The sequence below is a fragment of the Protomyctophum bolini genome (assembly GCF_963924005.1).
Source record: "Protomyctophum bolini genome assembly, chromosome: 19".
Classification (NCBI taxonomy): domain Eukaryota; kingdom Metazoa; phylum Chordata; class Actinopteri; order Myctophiformes; family Myctophidae; genus Protomyctophum; species Protomyctophum bolini.
This window is the reverse complement of record NC_137880.1, coordinates 23,975,533-24,000,240: the sequence shown is the minus strand read 5'-3', so window position 1 is coordinate 24,000,240 and position 24,708 is coordinate 23,975,533. Positions and strand designations below refer to the sequence as shown.

The window sequence follows — 24,708 nt, the reverse complement described above, 5'->3', positions numbered from 1 at the left end:
AGGGGGGTAAAAAGTGTCTTACTTTCTTTGGCCCCTGGTCGTGCAAGCCAGACAAAAATTGGCCTCGAAAGTTCCCTTGAGAAGTTTCAAAAGGATCATCTTAAGTAACTGTACAATCCAACACCTGCACATGTTTGGATGTGTACTAGCAGTAGCCTGGCTTATTAGCCAGGCTAAACTAGCAGATGCCCATATATTTAGTGTTTTTGTTGGTTCCCGACTCCCGTCCATAAATACCCGGTTACTTATTAGTGTACTATTTCTGAGTATTATTGTATATTTTCTATAGGCTTCTGGTGGTGAGGTATTTGTTCATGGATTTATTATTTGGTTCACTAGTAAGATTGCAAAAGTGAGATGTACAGTAGGTGACATTATAGAATGGCCTGCACTATACAGAACAAAATACACACAGTCACACAATCCAACAGGTAAGCAACAGTGTACAAACAGTGACCACCCAGGTTGGACCACCATATACAATAGCCTGCTCTATGCAGAACAAAATCACATTAATCAGTCATCGTGTTCATAGAACTCGCTTCTTCTTTGTCTTCTTGTCCATGCTCTACATACAGTGACAAGGAGATCAACCAGTGAGGTTGGTAGGACTTGACTGCAGGACCACACTGGATTCAACCTCTTGGTTTTCAACTATGGAGGGCTAAAACTGCCATATCTAAAAATACATTCCAACCTGCTTGCACTCGTTTCTTCACCTCTTTTCCACACTCCCCAAGATGTTTTTGAAAACTTGAAATGGGACATTCTGCATAATTAATACTTTTACTTTTGGTACATTTTGATGCAATTTTTTTAGAATTTAGAATTCCGGACTTTTACCTTGTAACAGAGTATTTCTATATTGCAGTATCTTTCAGTATTTCTACTTACTTTTACATAAATAGAAAATGCAAGTACGTTTTCCACCACTGTGCGACATTGGCACTGCTAAACAACATGACCGGCTCTGGTTGTTATCTCATTTCCACTCCCAGGGGGATACAGGCAGCTGCCCAAACAAAGGAACCAACAGAGAAAATAACAGATAAAAAATATGAATTTACTGGGGCAGGGTACATGTCCTGGCATGATGTATGTCTGATTGTCTGTTCAGGAGTAGTGCATTGTCCTACACTATAGGGCGAGGTACAAACCAGGACACCATAAAGCATTACACTAAAAAAGGGGAAAAACATATACAGTGAGGGGAAAAAGGGGTGGGTGGGGGATTCAGATTTTACGGGGGCCAGTTTCAAATTGCAGCCGTCCGGGTGCCCTTTGAGAGCAGTTTTGAAGGAGTCAAGGGATTTGCACGTCTTAATGACTGTTGGTGGCGTTCCACATTTTGGGAAAGAAATGTGTACTTTTGAAATAGGCGTTTCAGTTTCTCGAAGTCCTCCAAACATATAAATTCATGATTTGGATCTATCTCATTAAAGTCTCTCCCTAATAGAGTTGTAGAATGGACAATAAAAAACAAAATGCATTTCATTTTCAATTTCCTTTAGATCACACAGACTACATAATCTATCCTCCTCAACCGTGCCTACATATCTACCTGTCTCAATATGCCAGCTCTAATTTGGGCACTATAGGGATCGTTTCTTTTTTGACAGATTATACAGTACATAGTTTTCTGTATCATAGACATGTTTTATCTCACAGTATGTGTTTACACCATCTATCCTTTACATTTTGAAAAATAATTTATTTTATTACCGTAACCTCTACTTGTTCTTGGTTATGATAATGGTCTTCATAACCCACTCTCGAAATAATATCATACATGTCCGTAGCCCATGCACCCTTGATCAAAATATCCCACTCAAGAATCTTTTTTACAATTCTATTAGAGTTCAACCCTATAGTATTCTGTTCCACAGACACACCATGTGCACACTCCACCGTACCTCACTGGGTTCCCAGTTTCCCACCCCGTATCTCCCAGGATAGCCAGGGTTGTGTACCCCCAGGAAGTATCGCATTGCTCTAAATCCCCACACTCCTGCTACATAATCCAACACTGGACACAAGCCTGGTATAGTTTGGAGTAGGTAGAGAAACCAATATCCCTCAGGTTCTTGGTTTTAGCTATGGTGTTTACATGGTAGGTAAATACAGTAGGGGGAGCAATACTCCGAAACTCCCAAAATGCAACCAGAAACTCCGAACAAGTAGGAGCGTAGAAAAAGAAGATGTGAAAGTTCACAGCTCAGCCCCACTGCCCCAGTTGAGTTTGACGTCCAAAATGGCGGCCGAACCAGCTCGAGAGTGGAGCGACGAGCAGCTAAAAAATGACGATTTAGGCAAAAAGGACATTATCAAGTTCATTCAGGACAACGCAGCGCATTCGGTATGTTTTTGCACTTCAAATTTCTTTGCACGTTTATCTTTCCTTGGGGACGCACTTTAGCATGCTGCGTGCAGAAACCTGCATGGTGGAACATGACTGGCAGCGGCGCCGAAAATGGCAGATCTGCAAGCTCAAAGCGCGTGCCGTCCGCCACGTGCTGTGAGTTTGGAGATCTGCCGCAAGGCTGGAGATTTCCGCAAGGCTTTGCGCCGCATTGCTTGCTGCACCTAGCTAGCATGTAGCTAACAGCATGCTATGAATGAGAACAATGCTGCAGAATCAAGATATGTTCTTGTCTTGGATCTTTCATTAGCCACACATTAAACCTTGTGTCCCTAATTTGTGTATGTCGGTGTAGTGAAATGTTTCCACAATGTTTCCATTAAAATCGTTATTGTTCGAAGTATAAAATGGGGCTAATTTACCTTCTAAATTCCCCCTTTCTCCTCTCCAGTTTCTTGCGGAGCAGAAGTTGATGGGAAACATAAAAAATGTTGCCAAAACTGCTACTAAAGATCAACTTATTGTTTCTTACAACGCGCTGTTTGAGACCAAGGTAAGATTCAAGTCAAATGTTGACAAAGTGCATGCGTTGATTTTAGTGTGGTATTGATGTAGAAAGTGAAAGTAAGCATATTGTTTTTAGGGCACAGTGAATTCAGAAAGAGAATGTGCCATGTGAGGTGCTGCACCTTCTAGCTTAGCCCCCTGTACTGGGCCACATGAGGACAAGGGAGGGTGGCAGTTGATAAAATTGGTCAATTGGTGACTATATTTTGAGAAATCAATCCTTGCTAAATGATTGGTGTGAGAGATATATATGGTTTGTGAATTTGTACATCTCCTATTTAAGTAAGTAAGTAATATATATTTAAAGTAATTAGTTATTGTTTTAAAGCAATGGATTAAAGTTATTGGTTCAATGAACTGTTGCAAGTTTGCAACCCTAGATTATTGCACTGGGGTGGGTGGTTAGCATACCTCTACTACATCATTATATCAGGATATGGATATAAGACGGTTGGTTGGTGAGCACAGCTGATGCGAGTATGACTTTGTGTGTCATTTTTCAGAAATTCAAAGGCACTGATCCAGTTGAAGATGTTTCTGAGCAGCTTAAAGCTGTGAAAGTGGATGATGATGTCAAAGAGGACGTCAAAGAGGACGTGTATGAGGTACTAGTCTGGTCAAAGTTTGAGATGGCATAAATATACACACACACACACACACACACACACACACGTACATATGAACATGATGTATATAGTAATTGTATATCACGGAGGACATGGTCAAATTCCATAATACTTTCTCAAACTTTTATATTTTAAGCACCCCCATTTTGGTTTACTGAGTCTCTAGGGAGGCCATGGACCCCATAGTGCTTGAGTGTGCAAATGGATCATAAGGGTCCATTTGTTCCCATTTGTACACTCTGCAATCTTGAGTTTCAGATTTGTAAGGGTCCATTTGGTTTAGACTATCAGTAATTTAGTTGGAGACTCCCTGGAACCCCCTCGAGGACCCCGCTTTGAGAACCACTGCTCATACTGATATCTGACACTCGGTGCACAGGGGTGAAATCAGCGTTCAACTGCTTCTGACATGCATACTAGGGGTTGGCCCATGCATCCAGCAAGCCCAAACCACTCACTTTGAGTGGCACCGCACGAAGCCTCGGGTGAACGTATGTACTTTAAGTTGGACATTACTAACCCCAGACTTAACCGGCCATGTATCTCGGACTCCGTCGCCTCGGTCTTCACCGGTCATGGTCTAAAACTTAACTTTATTGGCAATAAATAGTTGTTTGCGGCTGGCAAAAATAGTGGCGTAAGCAGGATTCAAACACAGATTATGACAACGCCCAACTTGTGTAAAAAAGAAAAGCTCCGCCTAGTGAGGGAGGGAAGCCTTGCCCCTATGGGGCGAGGATATTTCTGACAGAAGCCGTTGAGGGATGATTTCACCCGTCTGCACTGTGGGTGTGAAAACATCCAAATGTAAGGTTGCTTTTCCCAGGGCCCACCCAAGTTCCTCAAGTCGGTGCTGAAGAAAGGCGACAAGACCAACTATCCAAAGAAAGGCGAGACTGTGAGTTGCTGGTACACTGGAAGCTTGGAGGACGGAACCGTATTCGACACAAACATTCCCTCAAGTATGACAACCGGACACCACCTACATCTACATTCTCTTATTCTTTTATATATGTTTCACTGTACATTTTATGTGAATGCCATAGGGAATATATTAGTTACTGTCTCAACCTTAGATTTGTTACACCATGTTTATAATTATCGGCCTACAAATTGTTTATTCTATCTTAATTATGGGCCTGTTAGTGCGACATATGCAGTTGTGTTGAAGTACAAAATACTTGCATGTTGTGTTGAATGTGGAGAACAACCAATCATGCCTGAAGGTCCGGAGGGATAAAACATTGCCTTATTAAAAGAAAATACTCATGTACCGAGCAGAAAGTGTGCAGGTGTATTTTCATTCCTTTCGTTGATGTCCAGTTGTCCACTGGCCTACGCACTTGTGCATACGCCTGATTTCTAGTTGTGCGAAAGCTTTTTCCTACAGAGAACAACCAATCTTAAATGTGCAAAACTCACACTCCTGATCTTTGCATTCTCGTTTCTCTTGTGACGATGGCCCCTCCCTGTAATTAATCGTTCTCCACCTTTCACTGTCTGCAGCGGCCAGAAAGAAGAAGCAGAGCAAGCCTCTCAGGTTCAAGATCGGCATGGGACACGTGATCAGAGGAGTAAGTCGTTTCGGCAGCTCATCCTGGCTACAGCTATCTGGTCCAAATCATTTATGCCTGATTCATACTTTGTGTGTCATGCACCTATTCTGGCAGACCTACAACCTCACAACGGTCTCTTTCGATGTGCCGGGCCGCCTTGCCTTTAATCGTTGCTACCAACTCGTCTCTAGACACCTTTCCTTTGCGTCTCTATTGGCACTTGGACACTCCGCACAAGGCGCACAGTACCCCCTCTCCCCAGGGTTGCTCATCATTTAGCGACACCCTCCGGTCTTCTCCATCTACCATAAGGGCTAATGCCAACGATCGAATCATTGTAACCAATGGCTCATCAAAAACATGTCTGGAAATATGGATTTGGCCATTTTTTGTGTTATCCTTTCAGCATTGTTTTATCCACTGTTTCCATCCACTTTTGCAAACTTTGTAGATTTTATCTAACAACCCTTCAGCAGTGTTCTACAGTGTGTGTGTGTGTAGTCGTGCTATAATTTAATTTAAAAGGATCACCCTTGCTAATGGAAAGTTAGATACGGGGTGTAGTCATGGCGAGCTGGAACTAGGCAGTCGAAGGGGGCATAAGTATTGACCTCTGCTCCCAGCCAAAGTCTCACTTTCAACAACGTTCAAAAGTGAAGTGTACATCATTTGGTCGCTGGACCGGGATACAAAGAGTAAAATGTTTCAAATGAAAAGAATCTGCAAAACGCTTTGCTCTGCACATTGTACTTGAGACAAAGTGTCGGTACAACATTTTGGCCACAGTTTGGCCTTCTTCAGGTTTCAACAATGCTCACCTTTTTCTTGATGTAAATAATTATATAAATATATATATTTTTTCACAGTGGGATGAAGGCATCCTAACGATGAGCAGGGGAGAAACGGCCAGACTGGAGATCGAGCCAGAGTGGGCCTATGGAAAGAAGGGTGTTCCTGACTCCAAGTATCCTTTTGACCAGTCGTGGAAAGTAACAATTAAGTAAGTACTGTACTTAATTTGTTTAAATTGGCACCTCCTGCTTTAAGCAAATATTGACCCTCACTCTTTAACATTTTGTTAAGTTCCCCAGCAATAAGAAAGAAGCACATCCACTCTGTTCTAAACTGTCTGTGTTTAGCGACAGTGTATTTAGTTTTATTTTTCTGTCGAGCACTTTGTACACTTTGAGTTGTAAAATGTGCTTTATGGAAGTGGAAGTAGCTTTGACATAACTTTATTGTTGCATTTGCACATAGAATTTGTTGCCTCCTTAACCCAGATTCCACCAGAATACCTCCCAACGCAAAACTCATTTTTGAAGTCGAGCTTGTGGCTGTGGATTAGCACACCAGGCTTCTCCAGCATGCAATACGCGAAGGGGAGGGGGGGGGGCTGGATTGTCACTAGGTGGTCATGCTTGAAAGATAAGAGTTCAACTACCTTTTTTTTTATTTTGATTATGTTTTGCCAGGTTGCCTGGTTTGTTTCTGCCTTGTCTCATTTATTGTTACAGTACGTTATTATTTGACATGTTAGGCCATGCAAACTTAATTGACTGTTTAACAGATGCACGTAATCACTTGCACTTAAAGAAAATAAAAGTTCTCATAGCCCATGGTCCACTGGTTGGTTTCTATAGCTGATCACCACATGTTTCAAACATCCCGGGTGTGTGTGTGTGTGTGTGTGATGTAAGTTTTGGAGCTCTGATTGCCTCAACAATCAATTGGCTGTATTTCAGTTGTCTTGATGTTTGTTAGTCAATTTAAATGTTTGTTAGTCGATTTAAATGTTGGCACAACTGGCAAACTTCAACAGGGATCATCAGATAAAAAGTCAATCTTGAATGGACGGAGTAAAACTCCCACACAGTCAAAATCTCAAACTTTATTGCTGACGTTTCGGTCAACAGACCAGCGGATGGTCATTCCGGCTGCCCATGTCTCTCCTGATCCATTGACTGTTTTATGGGCAAAGAATCTTTTAAACGGCCAAGGAAATTTGTATGGCCTTGGTTAAAGAAGAGGTAAAATGTGTTTATGATTGTCCTTTCTTGCATGGCCAACATGTGATGCTTGTTAATACTGTACATATGAGGCACTCTGAGAAATGAACCACGTTGTGTTTTCTGCCCTTTGCATGTAGACTGTAAAGACAATACACCTGTTTTTGAGACTTAATAAATTGATTTTATTGTTGAAACGAAGCCACTGTGGTGTCCAATGTTTGTCATGACTAGAAATGCCATTTTGAATGGATGTTGCCTATGTGAAATGTAATTTCTTTCCCCTTGAACCCCTTTTTGTTTTTATACAATACCATACGATGTGTCATGTCATGCAGCATAAAGGAGCCCAAAACGCTTCTAATTGAGAAGATGTAGATCTGCTTTTCTTTAATGTTCAATGAAAATCATCTAACCATTTCCTCCTTATGCTTTCAACTGCACAATCCTATCGGTTGGAAGGTGTATTGCACTCGGAAATCGGAAACATTCTATGAAAATGCATGCATGTGTTATTTGCACACATTCTTAGAGCAGGTAGAGCAGGACAATCTAGCTCTGGTCCATAGCCTTCTACGATTCTGCCCTGCAGAATCGTAGAAGGCTATGGAGGCAATAAAGAAGTGTGTGGTCCCATAAAAGATAAGTCACAAAGTGAAATCATTGTAATTTATTGTGTCATGAATGGATTTAATATATTTTCACAAAATAATACTGTTCTATAGCCATGACATTCATTTCTTTCAAGTACTGACGAGTTGCTGAATCTCCCTCTAGGTGTCAGTGTTGTCAGACAGTTGTCCCTCAATACTAGTGTGCTTCAGTGAGGTCTGCACATGTATCTCTCAAATGTAGTCTGTATTTTCTGTAAGACCATAAACAATATTGTTACAATATGCAAATAGTTGATAAACTAACAATTGTTACTGTTATTCACAAACATTCACACAAAGGTTCTGGCTTAGGGGCTCCTTGAGTTCTTGGGCTGAGACCCAGTTCTGTAATCCTGAAAAGAGCCTATAATGTTAATCTTCCTTCCTATGCTTTCATCATCATTATGATGCCCTACAGAACACGCACTCTAAATGTTGTCTCTGAGTGAAGCTGAGAAGCAGAGTCAGCAGCAGGTTCCAGTATTCCATCCTGTAGCTGTAGAAAGACAGTCTGTCCTCACTGGAAGTTGTGTTTGTGACAGTCAATCTCAGATGAGTAGCAGGAGACGAAGCTTTGACACACCATGCACATGATTTTGACTTCTCTCTCTCCTGATTGGATGAAATTGGTATCCTGACCTGAAATATCTGTATTTTCTGTTTACAAAAGCAGGGCTCTATTGAGATGGGATGATCCATGTAACTGAACAAACACACTATTGTTCCACCTATTCTGCAGAAAGAGACATGCCCTGGTTAAATCCTTCTCTCTCCTCGCCTCCTGCAGTGTAGGGAAGGAATCTGTCCGTATCCCAATAATGTGGCGGCACCCATCTGTCAGATTTTCCACATCCTGGATACATTTCTTTGGGGAGGCCTTCCCAAACAGGTGAAGCATGGCACTGGTCTGATGAAGGTCAGGTACTGTAAAATGTAAAACATCTGAGGGGAGACATGCTTGTATGGCCGCACTCTTTAATAGAGTGAAGAAGGCTGAGCCTTCTTCAGCATAAACGGAACTTGTGCATCCCATCATCAGAGGTCAAAGGAGAGCTTGAGAGCTTGAATTCCAAGGAGCTTGGATGTATCCTCCTTTTACTATTTAGGTCAAAATAAATACACAGTTTTTTCCATATTTATAAAGTTGTAGATTAGTTGGGGCCTGCAATTTTTTTTGTCTGACGTTTTAAAATGGTTCCTCCATAGTCTTTGAATTCTACAGTAGACTTACAAGCCTGTTGTGTCATACACATAAGTTATAGAGATGTCAGCAGAAAAAGGCTTCTTTCTGTCTTTCTATATTTTTGGGGAAAGACCTGCTGTCCAAGGGGGGGGTCCTTGAAATGGAAAAGTTTCAGAAGCTGGGTTCTCAAAGTGGGGTGTATTCAAAATGAGTTAATATTGCATTACAATCCAATCCATTTAATCACTTTAACCCTACTATTTGAAAAATAAAAATGCAGATCTACAAGCTCACAAAAGCTGCATAATGGAATGTGAGCTTGTAGATCTGCTATTTAAAAATAAAACCCAAAAAAATCATGTGGGGATACGCCATAATGAGTTATATGCGGGGGTTATATGCCCCCACACTGCACCCAGAAATTATGCAATCCTTGTCCGTGACATAGAGTACATTATGTGACCTTTTTTGTCGTTTGTAAGGCATTTTTTAAAACGTTGTTTTATAGCTTAAAAATGGTAGACGTTGGCTGTAGGATAATGATGATTTTTTCTTCTCATATTATTCAAGGCTCCTCTAGTCTACTCTACGACCCGTGCTACTTTTACATATACCTGCTAAAAAAATGAAAGGAAAACTTCACCCCTCCATACAACGAAGCTTCCTCCTCAGACTCAGTGTTGCCATGTCCCCTTATTATAAGCGTATTTGGGATTCTATTTATGTAAAATTGCCTGCTTGCAAAATGCAAATATTGGTGTAGTTTCCTAAATGTTCAGGAGGACCACTCAAATCAATATGTAATTAATTATCCAAGGATCCCCCTCATCTGAATTGTGTTAAAATGTTTCAAAAATATTCTAAATGATTCCCTTTTTTAATGAGCAGAGCTACAAGCTCACAAGTATATATTTTTAAATACCGGTAAATGGTCGCTTCTGTTTTTCTTTCATAGACGGGTTACTTATTTCTCTCACACAACTTGGCAAGTGGCAACACTCTTCCTATCCTCGGTTCCTCCTCCTTCAAGTTGTAGCATTGTTGAGTATGAAGAGTTGCGGTCGGGTTGTTGCTGTTTATATAAAGTAATTGAAATTAGAGATAATTTCATTGTTCTAGCGAAATTTCATGGAAGATACAGGTACGTTTCTGAAACAAATGCATTCCGTCACAAGTGACCTTTCTTTAAATTAAAGGCGTGAAATGTTTTCACTGTTTGTCAAATTGTCACCAGGCGCAATGGTTAGCTAATGCTAGCGTGCTAGCAGCTAATGCTAGTACGCTAGCTTTAATAACGTGGAGGACCCAACGGGGTGCTGACTATTCACTGGAACCAGGACGTTCGCTTTCGCTTGTTCAACCCCCGTTTGGTTTTAAGATGCTGTACAAAAATACCTCTGTTAATAGAACGTTACCAAACGAAGGGGGTACAAACAAAAAAATCTGCGCGAACGCTATTATTATGTAACAACGCTAGTTCGGGACGGGTTGATTGAATCAAACGTAGGCCGATAAGGCATTTCACATAATACCTGCTTTTCCGTCGCGCCAACGTGTCTTTCAGGTAGATTTGTACGCCTGTCGCTTGGCAACAAACAAGAATACTTATATTATAAGCCACGCGTGTAAATAAATACACGATTGGCTTGTAGATCTGTTGTCGTCAATTATTTTAACAGATTGCAGAATGGGTACAGTTCAAGGAAAGTAGTACTGTACAGGTCAAATCTGCTAAGCGGATAAAACCAGAAAAGGCACCAACACTTGTTTACATAACATAAGGGTTCCTCCATTTTCAATTCACCTGAACATTTAAACTAAAGACATACAAATATACACTTATGTGCTAAAACTACTGCGGATCATACATTGTTTTAATGCTGGACACCATTCCAAACTAGGTAAATGGTAAAACTATATATATGAAACTAACAGACTGCAGGCATTGTTTGGATCTATATCTTCCTCAACACGTCAGAGCCTTGAGGCCAGCTCAGGGCCGCAGGCATGTAGGCCTATATAAATAACAGCTCGCTCAGCTCTTATTTATAGCTAGCACCTACCCAGTCCCAGACTCACATCCACGGTAAAGGAAGTACCAAGTGTGACTTGTTGCGACAGCTGCTGCAACTTGCCTAGAAAGACCTCTTTGTCTTAACCATTTTCATTTTATGTTTTCAAATGTATTTTGACACTTGCTTTGGCAATGTAAACGTATGTTTTCTCATGCCAATAAAGCTACATTTTTAATTGTGTACAAATGTGTATTTCTGTTGTATAATTATTATATATAAATATTTATGTGGCCAATTTTTTTTTTTTTACAAAAAAATATCCTGTGACTTAAACATTGCCATTGTTTCCCTGTTTCTGCCAGGTTTTAGCTTTAGAGGAATTTAGGCCCACCCTGTTTTGACTTGAAGGTTATACCTTTTAAAATTTCCATACGTATAATATGTTGTGCAAGCATGTAAAGGGACTGAGTTTACTCTTCTGGCCTCTTTGACAGACCTGCACCTCTCAGACGAACCCATGACGGGAATGTTGGACACGGATTCCCCGGACAGCGGGGACTCCCCTGGCATGGAGGGTGCTGCCGGGGACGGCTTTCTTCCAGACCTCCCTGTTCTCACACAGGCAGCCGAGTGGTCCCTGGACCAGGTTCCTCCTGAAACTCTGACCACCATTCTGCCAGAAGAGGAGTCGGACTCGGACTCCGATGTGTCCCAGGAATCGGATGATGTGGTCGAACAGCCGACAGACCAGCAGCTGGTTTCCAGTGGTTTGCGATCGGTTGAGAAGGCTGTGGAGGAATTCCAGCTTGCTAGTGCCCAACTTTTCCAAGATGAGCAGCCTCCACTGTCACCAGCTCCTCTACCGCCACAGCCCACAGAAGAACCAGAGACACCGTCACCTGAGCCACCTTTGGTGCCGGTGGTAGATCTCACAGAAGAAGAAGCTGTGGAGTCTCCACAAGAGAGCGAGGAGGAACAGAGCGAGGAGGACCAGAGTGATGAGGAGATGGCCCCGGTGCCAGAGGAGCCAGAGGAGATGGCCCCATTGCCAGAGCAGATGATACCAGTGCCTGTGGAGACAATGCCTGTGGAGATGGCGCCAGTGCCTGTGGAGATAGCGCCAAAGGCCATGGAGATGGCACCAATGGCCATGGAGATGGCGCCAATGCCTGTGGAGATGGCGCCAGTGCCAGAGGAGATGATCCCAGTACCCGAGGAGAGACCCCCAATGCCAATGGAGAGACCCCCAGTGCCTGAGGCTGTAGAAGAGGACTCTGCCCAAGGTAGCTATTAGCTAAATGGTTGTTGGAAGATGACTTTTTGTTCTTTTTTGTGAGGACGTGAACATCTGACCATGTGTTCTGTGGGTCTGCACTATGTAAAACAATTTAAAGTTGCCCTTTAGATGTTGCATTGTATCCCACTATTGGATTTGTTAACATTTGTCAATGTGACATGAAACTACATTCAAAACTAGAGTCAATATGCCTGAGTGCAGATAAATGTAACCTCTGTAAAATATTAACTTACTGCTTTTTTAAGTAGCAAACACATTTATAGCATAATGTGCCCAGAAGCTGACAGGATGGTGAAATTGACCACGTAATGGCAAAGTCCCCCGTTGGATTCTGGCAGGAGAGACCTGTGTTGCATATCGTTCCCCCTCTATCCATTTCCTACATGCAACAAAATGGTCTAAAGTACATGATACTGTCAATACACTGATGCAATACAACAATAACACTGATGCAATACAATAATAATATTCCTCCCAGATGGGAGCCAGGCCTCAGAGAGTGCAGAAGATGGCATGGAGCTGGAAGACTCATCAAAAGACGCGCTCCTCCAAGAACCTCCTGCTCCTGCAGAGCCAGAGGTCCCTGCTGAGTTTGAAAAGCTCTCCAAGGCCTGTGAGGAAAACCCTGAAGACTTCAATGGTTGGGTCTACCTGCTTCAGTATGTAGAGCAAGAGGTGAGAATGACTGTCGGCCTGTGTTAACATTAAGACTAGCTGTCAAGGAATTCTGGATGTTGCGTCAAATGGAGTCGGAGACACTTTTTGTATTTTTAAGATAGAAGTTTATCAAGCCAGTATTCAAGCAGTTGTCTGCAGAAAGCAGAGATGAGAACATAGTTGTTGAAAATATAAGACAGGAGCTTGTGTCACAGGACCAGGCTGTACTCTAAACAATAAACAGGCTTGCATGCCATGGAGCCTTGGCATGCATAGTAATAACATACCGGTATCATAAGGTCAAGGGTGCATAACATGATAACAAGACTATGGCCTGACCAAACGGTGAGTATAAGTTACTTATTTAATAAAACTCCACAATTCAACTTTCAAGTCATTTCCTCATGTCTTTGATCTGAGAGGAAAAAGGCAGGGTCTTTTGAATGAAACGGGTTAACTCAAACAACATAATCACAGAAGGATCCTAAGCTAACTGTTATTGTACTACTGTTTTTTTTTCCTCTCCCCTAGAATAACCTTGTAGCGGTGAGGAAGGCATTTGATAAATTCTTCCTCCGCTATCCATACTGCTACGGCTACTGGAAGAAGTACTCTGACATTGAGAAGAAGCATGACAACATACAGGTAGCAGAAGAGGTAAATATGAGATCATCAAAAAAATTCCATCATACAAGTTTTGATTATGCTTTAAATGTGTACTACCACTACAGTTCTGGGCTGTCCTCGTATAGCCAGTAGTGGAGCTGCTATTCTGTGAAGGCAATTACAATGTACAGTTTAGGAAGTTTTATCCAGATTTCTAAATGCCATTAATCTTTGTCAAACGGTATACATGTTGGGCTACATCTATACATTTATATTTGCACGTTTAAAATGGTTGACAACAGCATATTGCCTTTGTCTATTTAGCTGAACAATAAGTGGTTGCATTGAAATGCTAAGAAAATGAAGTATATGTATATGCTAAAAAATATATCTAGGAGCACAAACTGAAAACAATGCAAAGTTGCAGACTATTTAAGACTTTGATGGTCCTGTTGTCGATCTATCACCAGGTTTACAGACGGGGGTTGCAGGCCATCCCCCTCAGTGTAGATCTGTGGCTGCACTACCTGACCTTCATCAAAGACAACTCAGACCCCACTGACTCGGAGACTGAGGGACGCATACGAGCGTGAGTTAAGATATGATCATTGAATAATCTGATGCTCATCTCCTGCCTTTCTCTCTCCATGCCTCGTCTCTGCAAGGATGCATTTTATTGGGGAGGGGGGTTTCATACTCTTGGTTTAAATTTACTTCTAGCTTGTTACTCATTTAGGTTCATAGGGCCCTATTTTCGTCAGTGCTAAACCCCTTATCCCTAAACTTATTTGCCTATTTTGAAAATCATTAAAATTGTTCAACTAGGCGATCAACATCAACTCTCTCGCAACTCTTCTTGTATGCTCTGAAAGTTCAGGAGCTAATTTCATTTTCCACATCAAGGCAGAAGAATCAAGGGAGGACAGAAGAGTTAACATTTCATCCAGCCATTTTATTACCAACCGTTTAATAAACATGAGAGGCAACTGAACAAAGCCTACAACCTTGGGATGGCAGTAGTCTGCCTCATGCTTAACTCTTAACTTTTGCCCTTTTCAGTGCCTATGAACACGCAGTTCTAGCAGCGGGCACAGACTTCCGCTCAGACCGTCTGTGGGAGGCCTACACCAACTGGGAAACAGAGCTGGGGAACCTGGCCAACGTCACCACCATCTATGACCGCATCCTGGGTGTCCCGACTCAGCTGTATTCACAACACTTTCAGAAGTACGCTTTCCGTCGTTGTTGGAGCAGCAAGTTGCATAGGGACATGCATACATTAGCAGCAACACATTTATTGTACAATTAACTAGTCTTAACAACTGACACGCACCATTGGTTCCATGATTCAGTCGTGTACGTCCCAATTACTTTCCAAATAGGACATTTTAAAAGTCGGGTAGCATGAAACTGCTGCTGTTAGAATTTAGGCATCAGTTGCTACTGTTAATTTATGGATCAAATCTATTCAGATTTTTCTCCACATTTTGTTGCAATGAGTCCTGGAACATTAATGTTACAATTCTTTTCAGGTTTAAAGACCATGTGCAGGACCAGAACCCCAAACACGTCCTGTCTGAGGAGGAGTTTGTTCAGCTGAGGGTGGAGCTGTCCAAGGCCAACAAAGCAGAAGTCGACGAGGATGGAGACGGAGAGGAAGCCACCCCTGAGGAAGAGGAGCTGCCACCTGGTACGGAGGACCTCCCGGACCCAGCAAAGGTTAGAGCCCCAGTTCTGAAAAGAGGAATGCATTCAAACATACCGGTAGCAGGGCATAACCAGGTGATTGCCTGTTCTTCCATGGAGAGAGGGAGGAGATCTGTTGAGGTTTGAAGAGGTGTTTTTCCGTCAGCAGCTAAGCCAATGAATGCCTGGGGGATTACGGTTGGCTTCCGGTCAGGGAATCGGCTAAAACTGGTTTGGGATCGACCGTGGCCCAGTGACTCCAGCATCTTCTCCCAGATCTGGCCACGGCAGGCTGATATGCAGGGTGCATACATACCTGCCCCTCCGCAGGCTTCTTGTATCTGGCAAGCTCATGGTGATGTAAATTCTTGGCAGCAGGATTTGCAGATTGTACATCCAAGTGGAGAATGAGATACGAGTTTATTAAGGCAGTACACTGGGGTGTTGACCATGTCCTTTTTCTTGTGTTCCAATGTAGAGGGTGACAGAGATTGAGAATATGCGCCACAAGGTGATTGAGTCTCGACAGGAGGTGTTCAACCATAATGAGCATGAAGTCAGCAAGCGCTGGACCTTTGAGGAACAGGTATGTTAGCTTTATTTATCCCTGTGTATGTAATTGAAACTAAGACCCCTTTTACACGAGAACGGTGTTTATAGAAAACGGCAAAATATAGTATCGTTTGCTGTGGACCCTTTAGACGAGAACGGCGTTTTCGGAGGGGTGAAAATGCAACAAAGTGAAAACACCTTCCTAAGTGGAAATTGAAAACGGGCAAAAAGGTGAATCCACAACTTCATGGCTCACGTCGGCTCACAGCGCATATGTTTATTACATTACATTGATGCAGAGCCATATGATACAATCCTACAGTGTGCAAGTGCTCCCTCCTCGCCTTCAAGCGCCACTTCTCAGTGATGGTGAATGTAAAACCATGATGTAAATAAAATGCCTTGTGATAGGTGGCAGCAGGTGCCATTGTGGTCTGGAAGGGGGAGATACCCGGTTCTTGCATAGATATTAAAAATCACACCCGTGTGAAGTGAGGGGCGCTAATATATTAAAGTCAAACTCATGTTGATTAGGTGATGTAAACCAAACGGTGCAAACACAAACATTAAACGCCATTAACAATAAAGAGACAATATGACGTAAATGACACATTATGACGTAAATCTTCCCTTCATTGTCAATGCATTTACAAAACAAACATTGAACTAAAGATAAACATTAAACCTGTGTATAGGAGGGGCTAGCGCCCCTCAAAAAATATAGATGCCTCAGTCATTGGCCACTGCAGCCGGAAGAGGCATCTACGTTTATGTCTGTGTTCTTGTACATGGGTGATGGTCTATCTGGCAGTCCGTTACTGCCACCTAGCGACTTGGCATGCACATTATAGTGTTTTCATAAAGTGTGCGTTTTCGTTTAAAGGGTCGATAAAAAATGAGAACGCAACGGGACTTTACCGTTTTCTCTGGCGACCGTTCTCGTGTAAATGTGGCCTAAAGTTCCCAGAAAGATTTGCTGCCTCTGGCAACTCCATTTCCCCTGCAGGAATGGTCCATTTGTCTAAAGATTATTCTCAGTGGCCCGGGCGACTGGTGTAGCCGTCTGGGCACCCTGGCTTGGTGATTACTACTTGATTTAGAATGTGTAATTACCATCTTTCTTATAATAAATGCAGATTCTTTTTTCAGGCAGCACAGTTTCAGCTCCTCTTGTCTGCCTTAAATCCACCACGTAGCCTTATTTGTATAGTAGGCACCAGCCAGTTTCCTTTAGGTGTAATAGGCGCCCATGTTAACCAACTGGACCTTTCACACCACCCATGTAGTGCTGTGGAGCTCCATAGCTAATTTCTTTGAGTGACGTGCCCCAAATCGGACAATTCAGTGTTTCCTGCAGGAAAAAGCTTTTGCCCCGGTGCTGGCTGGGGGGACAATCTCCGGCACACGCCCATAGAGCGTGCTTAATTTGATTAGTTCTGATTGATTTATTATTTCGCTTAATTTGATTAATTATTATTGCCCTCAAAATAGAAGGGATGTTAGAGAAGAGAAGTTTCTTAACACACTTCTTTTAGGTGTCTAGGTTGTTTTCATGCCCATTTCAGCACAGCTTGAGAGCTTCAACCAATTGCCTGTAGTATGATGTCAGTTATTATGATTTAGTTAGAAGTCCAACAGAAATGGCATAAGATGACGCCTATTGACCAAAGAAAGCAAAAAGTGCCACCTGTAGGTTGAACTTAAACAAGATCTTCTGAAACCCTTTTGATTATGTCCTTTCCCACTCAGATTAAGAGACCCTACTTCCATGTCAAAGCCCTGGAGAAAACTCAACTGAGGAACTGGAAGGAATACCTGGAATTTGAGATGGAAAACGGGACGCCAGAGCGTGTGGTTGTTCTCTTTGAACGATGCCTCATCGCTTGCGCACTCTATGAAGAGTTCTGGATCAAGGTAATTGACCTTAAACGTTCCGACACTTCCCACTGATTTCCCCTGCACTTCCCTCATCAACGATGATATCACATGGACACAGTAAATCGTCCTGCACTCTCTCTTTGCGTGTAACGTTGATATTTGACTGTATCTGTTGTATTAGGGGATGGCCAGCTTGCCACACAAGATTTGACCGCAGCATTTGCCAACTACTACGTTGCATCTTCTCCGTCTCCCACTACCTTACAGAAACTTATCTAATTGGTTCCATGAAGGTGCTGATGGGTTTACACAGAAAATTTCTAAAAACGAATCTTGTCAATGAAGAAATTCACAGCTTTCCATCGCCCGGAATCTTGAGTTTTAAATGCTTGTTGCCTCCTTCTCTCTTCGCCCTTCTCCTCTGTTCTCTCTGCTTCCTCTCGCTCTCCCTCCGACTCCCTTTTTCTCTTTTTCGCTCAAGTATGCAAAATATCTAGAGGGCTACAGCATTGAGGGGGTGAGACATGTCTACAAGAAGGCGTGCACCATCCATCTGCCCAAGAAGCCCACCATCCACCTGCTGTGGGCAGCCTTTGAGGAGCAGCAAGGTGGGTAACACAAACGCCCAACAAGACCAACATGTACACAGAACAAAGCGAAATGGCACTGGAACACTCATCTGCCATGGGGTCACGAAAATCACGAGTTCATCTTCTGCAAAACATTTGTGCACAGCTAATTGCATAGCAGTCCGGCAGCCAGTAGTTTTGAGATATCTTATTTGAGACAAATGTGTTTGGACTGAGTGTTTAACCCTGTTCCCAATGCGGGTTCCAGGAGGTCCCCAGCTTGACTGATTGATAAGATCTGTGGCTTATGCCAAACTGGGGGTCATTGAAATCAAAGTTTGAGAACCATGCCTTAGAATGTGTCCGGTGTTCTCCTCCCTCTCCCTCAGGGAACGTGGAAGAGGCCCGTGGCATCCTGAAGAACCTGGAGGAGGCTATCCCGTCTCTGGCCATGGTCCGGCTGCGGCGGGTCAGCTTGGAGCGTCGCCATGGCAACCTGGAGGAGGCGGAGACCCTACTGAGCGAGGCCATGGCGTCCGGGAAGAACGCCAATGAGACGTCGTTCTACGCCGTGAAGCTGGCTCGACTGCTCATGAAGGTGCAGAGAAGTCTGAGCAAAGCCAGGAAGGTGCTGCTGGAGGCTATTGAGAAAGACCAGGTGAGAACATATGTTTAACCTGTTCAACGGTGTCGGACAGGGACCACATGGGTCCTTAATGAGAATGTGGTGGGGTTCTTAGTCCACTCACAATTAAAAGATTAAAGGGCACTTATTTTAGACATAAATGTTTGTGTAGTGTTTCATAGTTAATGTGGAAAAAAGAGTTGGGTAGCAAAATACGTAGCTACCATGTGCAATATGTTCATGTGCTCATTGTTCACATCATGATGTTTCACTTACTACAGACGAGTCCAAAGCTGTATCTGAACCTGCTGGAGCTGGAATACAGTGGGGACGTAAAGCAGAACGAGGTGGACATCTTGGCCTGTTTCGACCGCGCCCTCAACAGCCCGCTACCTCTGGAGTCGCGCCTCCTCTTCTCCCAGCGCAAAGTGGACTTCCTGGAGGACTTTGGCAGTGATATCAACATGTGAGTTCCTGCATCATCAGCTAGTCCTAGATGGTGATGTTGATCATAGTAAAAAAAAAGAAGGACCTTAAATATTTACTTGTTTTCTTTGCTATCTCATACAGACTAGCGAAGGCATATGAGGATCACCAGAAACTTCAGAAAGAAACTGAGTCAACCAAGAGGAAAGCAGAGAATGGGTGAGATGGTGGTGCCTCTCAGCTGTTCACAGCTGATAGTATTACTGCATGACCTTGAATCTAATATTGCTTTTATACTGTAACCTGTCAAGATGTTGTTAATTCTGCTTCACCAACAAATATAGATCCTTCAGTAAATAAATATTGTTCTTTAGTAAATAAAACAAGCTATCACCTGTCGTTCTTCATTGCCCTCAACATCTAACCATGGGCAGGTTCATCTGCTCTCACCTATGGCCTGCACTGATAAACCAGTCCTGCACTGGCTCATGAACCTGTATGTCACTGTATGCATCACATTGGACTGATTTGAGACTTCTCTCTGCTTAGCTCCAGTGAGCCTGAGGCTAAGAAACAGCGTGTGGCCGAAGTCACTGCAACCACAGGAGAAGTGGTGCCTGAGGCCAACAGCACTGCATACAACTACAACTGGTACCAGGTTAGTCATGTCTACTTAACATAATACCATTTTATTAGACTGGAGTTTGAACAATGAGTCACTGCTTAGATGAATGATAATCTGTTGATGGATAATATGTAGGAAAGAAACAGGACTGACCAACTAAAAGTTGGGTTGCTTTAACCCTCCCCTCCTTCCTTTACAGCAACAATACAACAATTGGGGACAGAACTCCTGGGGTCAATACAACCAGTATGCCGGCTATAACCAGTACTACCCACCACCCCCTACATGATGGACTGATACCTTACATAAAGGAGCTTCATCCCCTCTGTCCTGCCGAGACTGACCCAGAGCCTCTGATTTGACTGATGTCATATTTTAGTTTTCACCCACATTGATTGGTACATGTCATCACATCATCTGTCACCATTTGACTGGCTGCTTTTTGTGTTCTTTAATAAGCATGTGTCTGTTGAAGGCAGCGTTTATTTTCCCAACTGTGAAAACGAGCCTCAGAAATAGGTTTTAAAATTTTTGAGTGACATGACTTGGTTTGGTCTCTTTTCTCTCTCTGAGGAAATGAAATTTTTGTTTTATGACTTTGTAAAGGAGGTGTTCGTGGATGTATTTCTGAGCCCGTTTTTCTGCTTTCAGATTTTTAATAATTCAAGGTTGTTTTGTTTCCAGGAAACACAACTGAAGAGTGTCTCTTTTTTTTATTTTGACTTAATTTCATAATAAAGAGATTGTTATGATATCCTATGTATGTGTACTTGAATCATTCTATAATCGCCTAATTACTGTTAGCCTGTTTGTTCTTCTCTTTTGATTTTTCTGCATAACTATGAAGAAATGTTTTGATGTATTTTAAGAAGGGTCTTTTGCAAATTGCAACAATTACTCTATGCGAAGAGCAGACTTTAATGTGTAGGGCATATGAAAAGCAGCATGAAACCTTAACTGGAGATATTAGCAAATTGTGTACAGAATGATAGCCGCACGATATAATAGGGTACACTTTGTGGCCAAATTGGCTAGAGCTTGTGTTCCTAGAAAAATTCTGTTCTTGATAAGCTATAAAATAAAGAATTGGTAGTGAGAGGAAGTAGGAAAGGGGGTAGTAACGATCAAATTACAAATGAGACACGACTTGAGTAGAACTCTGCATTCAACCAACTGAACTTTGTAATGTATGCATTGTCATATGTCTACAGAGGAACAAGTGAAATATACATGATTAAAATGGAATGGATAGGTGGCACTATGAAAGGCAGAAGGCATCAGAAAGAAAGAACATGATGGCAGTGGAAAGAGCTCGGCTAACGGGAGCAAAGGGCAAATTGGAGTGTTGTGGAAGTGGGCAAGACAAGAAATATATCTGATCAGATTTGGTCACCACTTAAAAATGGCAGACCTGACAAACTGGTGTATGACAGAATGTCCTCAAAGTGGGGTCCATCAAAAGACACTGGGTTCATAGATGGGTTTCCAAATGGACGCATACAGATCGGTAAATGGAACCAATTTGGTTCATTGAACTCGGTTATGGAATGTCCTTTAAATAAATATATTTTTTAATTTTTTTGAGAATCATCACTTAGGTGTAGTTGGTAATTAACTCCAGAGGGTGGCGGTAATGCAACAGCAAGATGTCGTTAAATCCCGATGAACAAGAAGTGGAAAAGCACACATGCGCAGTAGCGACGCCAGAAAATTCCTTTTCGTGCTCAGTGCTGAACAACTAGCATCAAACGCGGTGAGGCCCGCACGTATTTCATTAATAATATCACTTTTATACATAGTTTTGACAATATAATGGCCGGTAATACGGATAATATACACGTATTTACCATGACCGAGCCATTCCTCGCTTCGGTCCGGCGATATTAGAGTTATATTAGTGATTTTTGAGCGGATTGTCTCCATGTGGCTGGCTGTTTACGCTTAGCATTGCTAGCTAGCTGCTAGCCTAGACAGTTGGAGACACTTTGATTTGCGTTAACTTGTCTGTTCAATTGGAAGCCTATAAACTTATTCTAACGGTCGTTGGAGAGTATATTTAGGTTTATTTAAGGTGAATGTCCCAATGACAATCGATGTAGTGCTTAAAAAACGGTGGTATTGCTAACCTTAGACGACGTGACGTTGTTGGAAAACACATTTCCGCAGAGCTAGCCAGTAACTGGAAGAAAATAAGTGCATTAACTCAAGTACTGCACTTAAATAAGTATGTTTTTAGTTAAGTTAAAACTCTTGTTATACTTGTACTTTTCCCATGTGTGACGATACTTTGTACTTTGACAGCTTTAGTAGGTACTGGTTACTTTTTTGCTGTTTTAAATGAATGCCAGCCATTCAATGTCTGAATAAATAAAACTATTGAAGAGATTAAGTTTTTAACTGTTAACATATTGCTAATTACAATATGGGTTATGCATTTATTTATTAAAGTAAAACCTTTTTTTTAATGACTTGGTTCAAACTATTGTTTTGGTTTCAGCTTCAAGATGCAGCTTTTCCTGCGTGCCCAGAACACTCACACCCTTGAGGTGACCGGAGAGGAGACTGTCAGAGATATCAAGGTGATTTGATCCATCACTGTGGTGTAAATGTACCAGTTCTGAACAGTGGTTTTCAACCTTTGTCCCCAACTCGGATGATAAACATGCAAACAAAAGCAAATTTAAGGTATGCTAAATTAATAGTGGTTAACCCAGAATGTCATGGGAAAGACCTTCAAGTAATGGTACAACATGCCATATGAAAACCATTTTAGCACCTTAAGATGTAAGTACTAGGCCTATTAGTCACGTATTATATATCTGAGATGATGCAGATTGAATCAAACTTTCTGTGAACATGCTATGGTTACTTATAAAATGTGTCCAGCATAACACTAAAGTAATTTTTCTTTCTCACCCAGTGCACACAAAACATGCATGAGCAAATGAACACCTTCTGTTTTAACATTGATGTAAACATAGGATATTATCCATGATTAGTAACAGTTGCCTGAACAGTCTTCAGGCAAGGTAAGATGCCCAGTGGTCTGTAGTGTTTGACTGTAATTGATATAAGGTCGGAAGATTATTTTGTTGGCTTTTTTGCAATGGGGTACAACTTAAGCCATTGCTGTTGAAGGAGAGTAATACATTATTGCATGCATTGTTTTTCAGGCCCATGTCCAGGCTCTTGAGGGTCTCCAGGTGGAGGAGCAAGTGCTGTTGCTAGCTGGCTCCCCACTGGAGGATGACAGCCTTCTGGCATCCTGCGGCATCTCTGAGCACTGCACTCTGGAGGTGGCTGGCAGGCTGTTGGGAGGTCAGTATACTCATCTCTAAAGGATGCCTCTCAGACCTAAACTGTTGATTAAACACAAACTGATATGCCAAGAGTGCAAGAACATTTTGGTGTGAAAAGTTTACCCCTGCTATGTGTCTAGAGCAGCGGTTCTCAACTAATTGTGAACCAGGGACCACCACCCAGTAGGAATCAACCTGGGTACCACTGTTGTGTTGGGAGGGGATATGCACTAAGATTAGTGCTTTAACACTAATCTTATTAAACTTATGTAACTGATATATTGGTACACTTCCCCTTCTTGAGATTCTAACTCTCATTTCCGTGGAATGTCTTGACCTCCAACTTTCCAGTAACTGACAGACTGAGACAACATTGATGCATCAATATTTTACTAAATGCATGGTCAGGGACCACATGCAATACCTTTTACTTGTTGAAAACCCCTGGTCTAGAGATTATTGGATTCCTCTTTTTTTGATCCGAGACGAAATCTTAAGTGTTAAAAAAAATAATGTGATATACAAAAACCTGATTACCGGTATCTAAATGTATGGTCGCTCACTGTACTAGACATACATTTTGAGATTAGACAGGAGTGTCTTCTGCAATATTTAGACATTCAAATTAAACTATCAACACTTAAACTAGCAAATGCTCAGAATTGTTTTAATTTATTGCTGTACAAGATTTTCCATTTCAGGCTATTGAAAGTGATTTGTAACTGTCTGCCGTATCCATTCATGGGTCGGCTGTTTTCAAATAAAAGACTGCATTTGGGAACCAGTAGTGAACAGATCCTGTGTTTTCTTGAAATGCCTTCCTTGTGAAGTTTGATTAAATATAGACTTGGCTCTTTAACTGAAACCATTTCCTCTTTCTGTTCACCAGGTAAGGTCCACGGTTCTCTGGCCCGTGCCGGCAAAGTGAGGGGACAGACTCCCAAGGTAACTCAACTCAAATCCTTAATACTGCTTGTGACAATTTGCTTGTCTTAACCGGTCTCATATTTCAGTTGGACAAATAACCTAAATGTTTGTTCCACCATGTCACTTTCTCCAGGTTGACAAACAGGAGAAGAAGAAAAAGAAGACTGGCCGTGCCAAGCGTCGCATCCAGTACAACAGGCGCTTCGTGAATGTGGTGCCCACCTTCGGCAAGAAGAAGGGCCCCAACGCCAACTCCTAAGAGCTTGAATGGCCTAGAGGAGAAGCTTTACCATCACATCCAGTCAGTTTTTACTGGATTAAATGTTATCCTCCTGTACATGTACAGAATAAAGATTTGGACAAAAAGTTGGTTGTTTGGTGTGGCAATGGTTTTGTTGTACTGGTGTAACTTAAGTTAATGTAACAAGCTGTTTTACACACAGCAATTCAATTACATCTTTGAATAGTATTAATGCGGGAAGGAGAGACAACCGCACACTGCCACTTGCTGGGTTCAGAGCATTTATTGAAGCAACGTTTCGGTCTTGCGACCTTCCTCAGACCTTCCTGAAGCCAATTGTCATTGTATCTGCTAT

At 42.2% G+C, this 24,708-nt stretch overlaps 3 protein-coding genes across 3 annotated transcripts in view; all 3 read left to right on the top strand.

Annotated features, from left to right (window-relative positions):
• Positions 1-20,645, top strand: part of prpf39 (PRP39 pre-mRNA processing factor 39 homolog (yeast)) — a 114,178-nt gene extending 93,533 nt beyond the window's left edge. The window contains exons 2-16 of the mRNA XM_080791547.1: positions 9,987-10,091; positions 11,460-12,248; positions 12,741-12,937; positions 13,451-13,576; positions 13,996-14,114; positions 14,585-14,752; positions 15,058-15,244; positions 15,690-15,797; positions 17,513-17,677; positions 18,123-18,249; positions 18,600-18,868; positions 19,117-19,301; positions 19,406-19,480; positions 19,811-19,919; positions 20,086-20,645. Of these exons, the coding sequence (XP_080647673.1) occupies positions 10,079-10,091; positions 11,460-12,248; positions 12,741-12,937; positions 13,451-13,576; positions 13,996-14,114; positions 14,585-14,752; positions 15,058-15,244; positions 15,690-15,797; positions 17,513-17,677; positions 18,123-18,249; positions 18,600-18,868; positions 19,117-19,301; positions 19,406-19,480; positions 19,811-19,919; positions 20,086-20,175 (2,727 nt within the window). The 5' untranslated portion in view covers positions 9,987-10,078 and the 3' untranslated portion in view covers positions 20,176-20,645. The remainder of the gene's footprint in view (positions 1-9,986; positions 10,092-11,459; positions 12,249-12,740; positions 12,938-13,450; positions 13,577-13,995; positions 14,115-14,584; positions 14,753-15,057; positions 15,245-15,689; positions 15,798-17,512; positions 17,678-18,122; positions 18,250-18,599; positions 18,869-19,116; positions 19,302-19,405; positions 19,481-19,810; positions 19,920-20,085) is intronic.
• Positions 2,226-7,315, top strand: fkbp3 (FKBP prolyl isomerase 3). Its single transcript, XM_080791551.1, has 7 exons — positions 2,226-2,356; positions 2,811-2,912; positions 3,430-3,531; positions 4,379-4,514; positions 5,059-5,126; positions 5,975-6,072; positions 6,399-7,315. The coding sequence occupies exons 1-7, from the start codon at positions 2,252-2,254 to the stop codon at positions 6,451-6,453; spliced, it is 666 nt and encodes a 221-aa protein (XP_080647677.1). The 5' UTR covers positions 2,226-2,251; the 3' UTR covers positions 6,454-7,315.
• Positions 20,646-21,564: 919 nt separating the features above from the next.
• On the top strand, positions 21,565-24,482 carry faua (FAU ubiquitin like and ribosomal protein S30 fusion a). The gene is made up of 5 exons (XM_080791553.1): positions 21,565-21,639; positions 22,384-22,465; positions 23,060-23,204; positions 24,075-24,130; positions 24,246-24,482. Exons 2-5 carry the CDS (start codon positions 22,391-22,393, stop codon positions 24,369-24,371), a joined length of 402 nt encoding a protein of 133 aa, XP_080647679.1. The 5' UTR covers positions 21,565-21,639; positions 22,384-22,390; the 3' UTR covers positions 24,372-24,482.
• Positions 24,483-24,708: the final 226 nt, after the last annotated feature.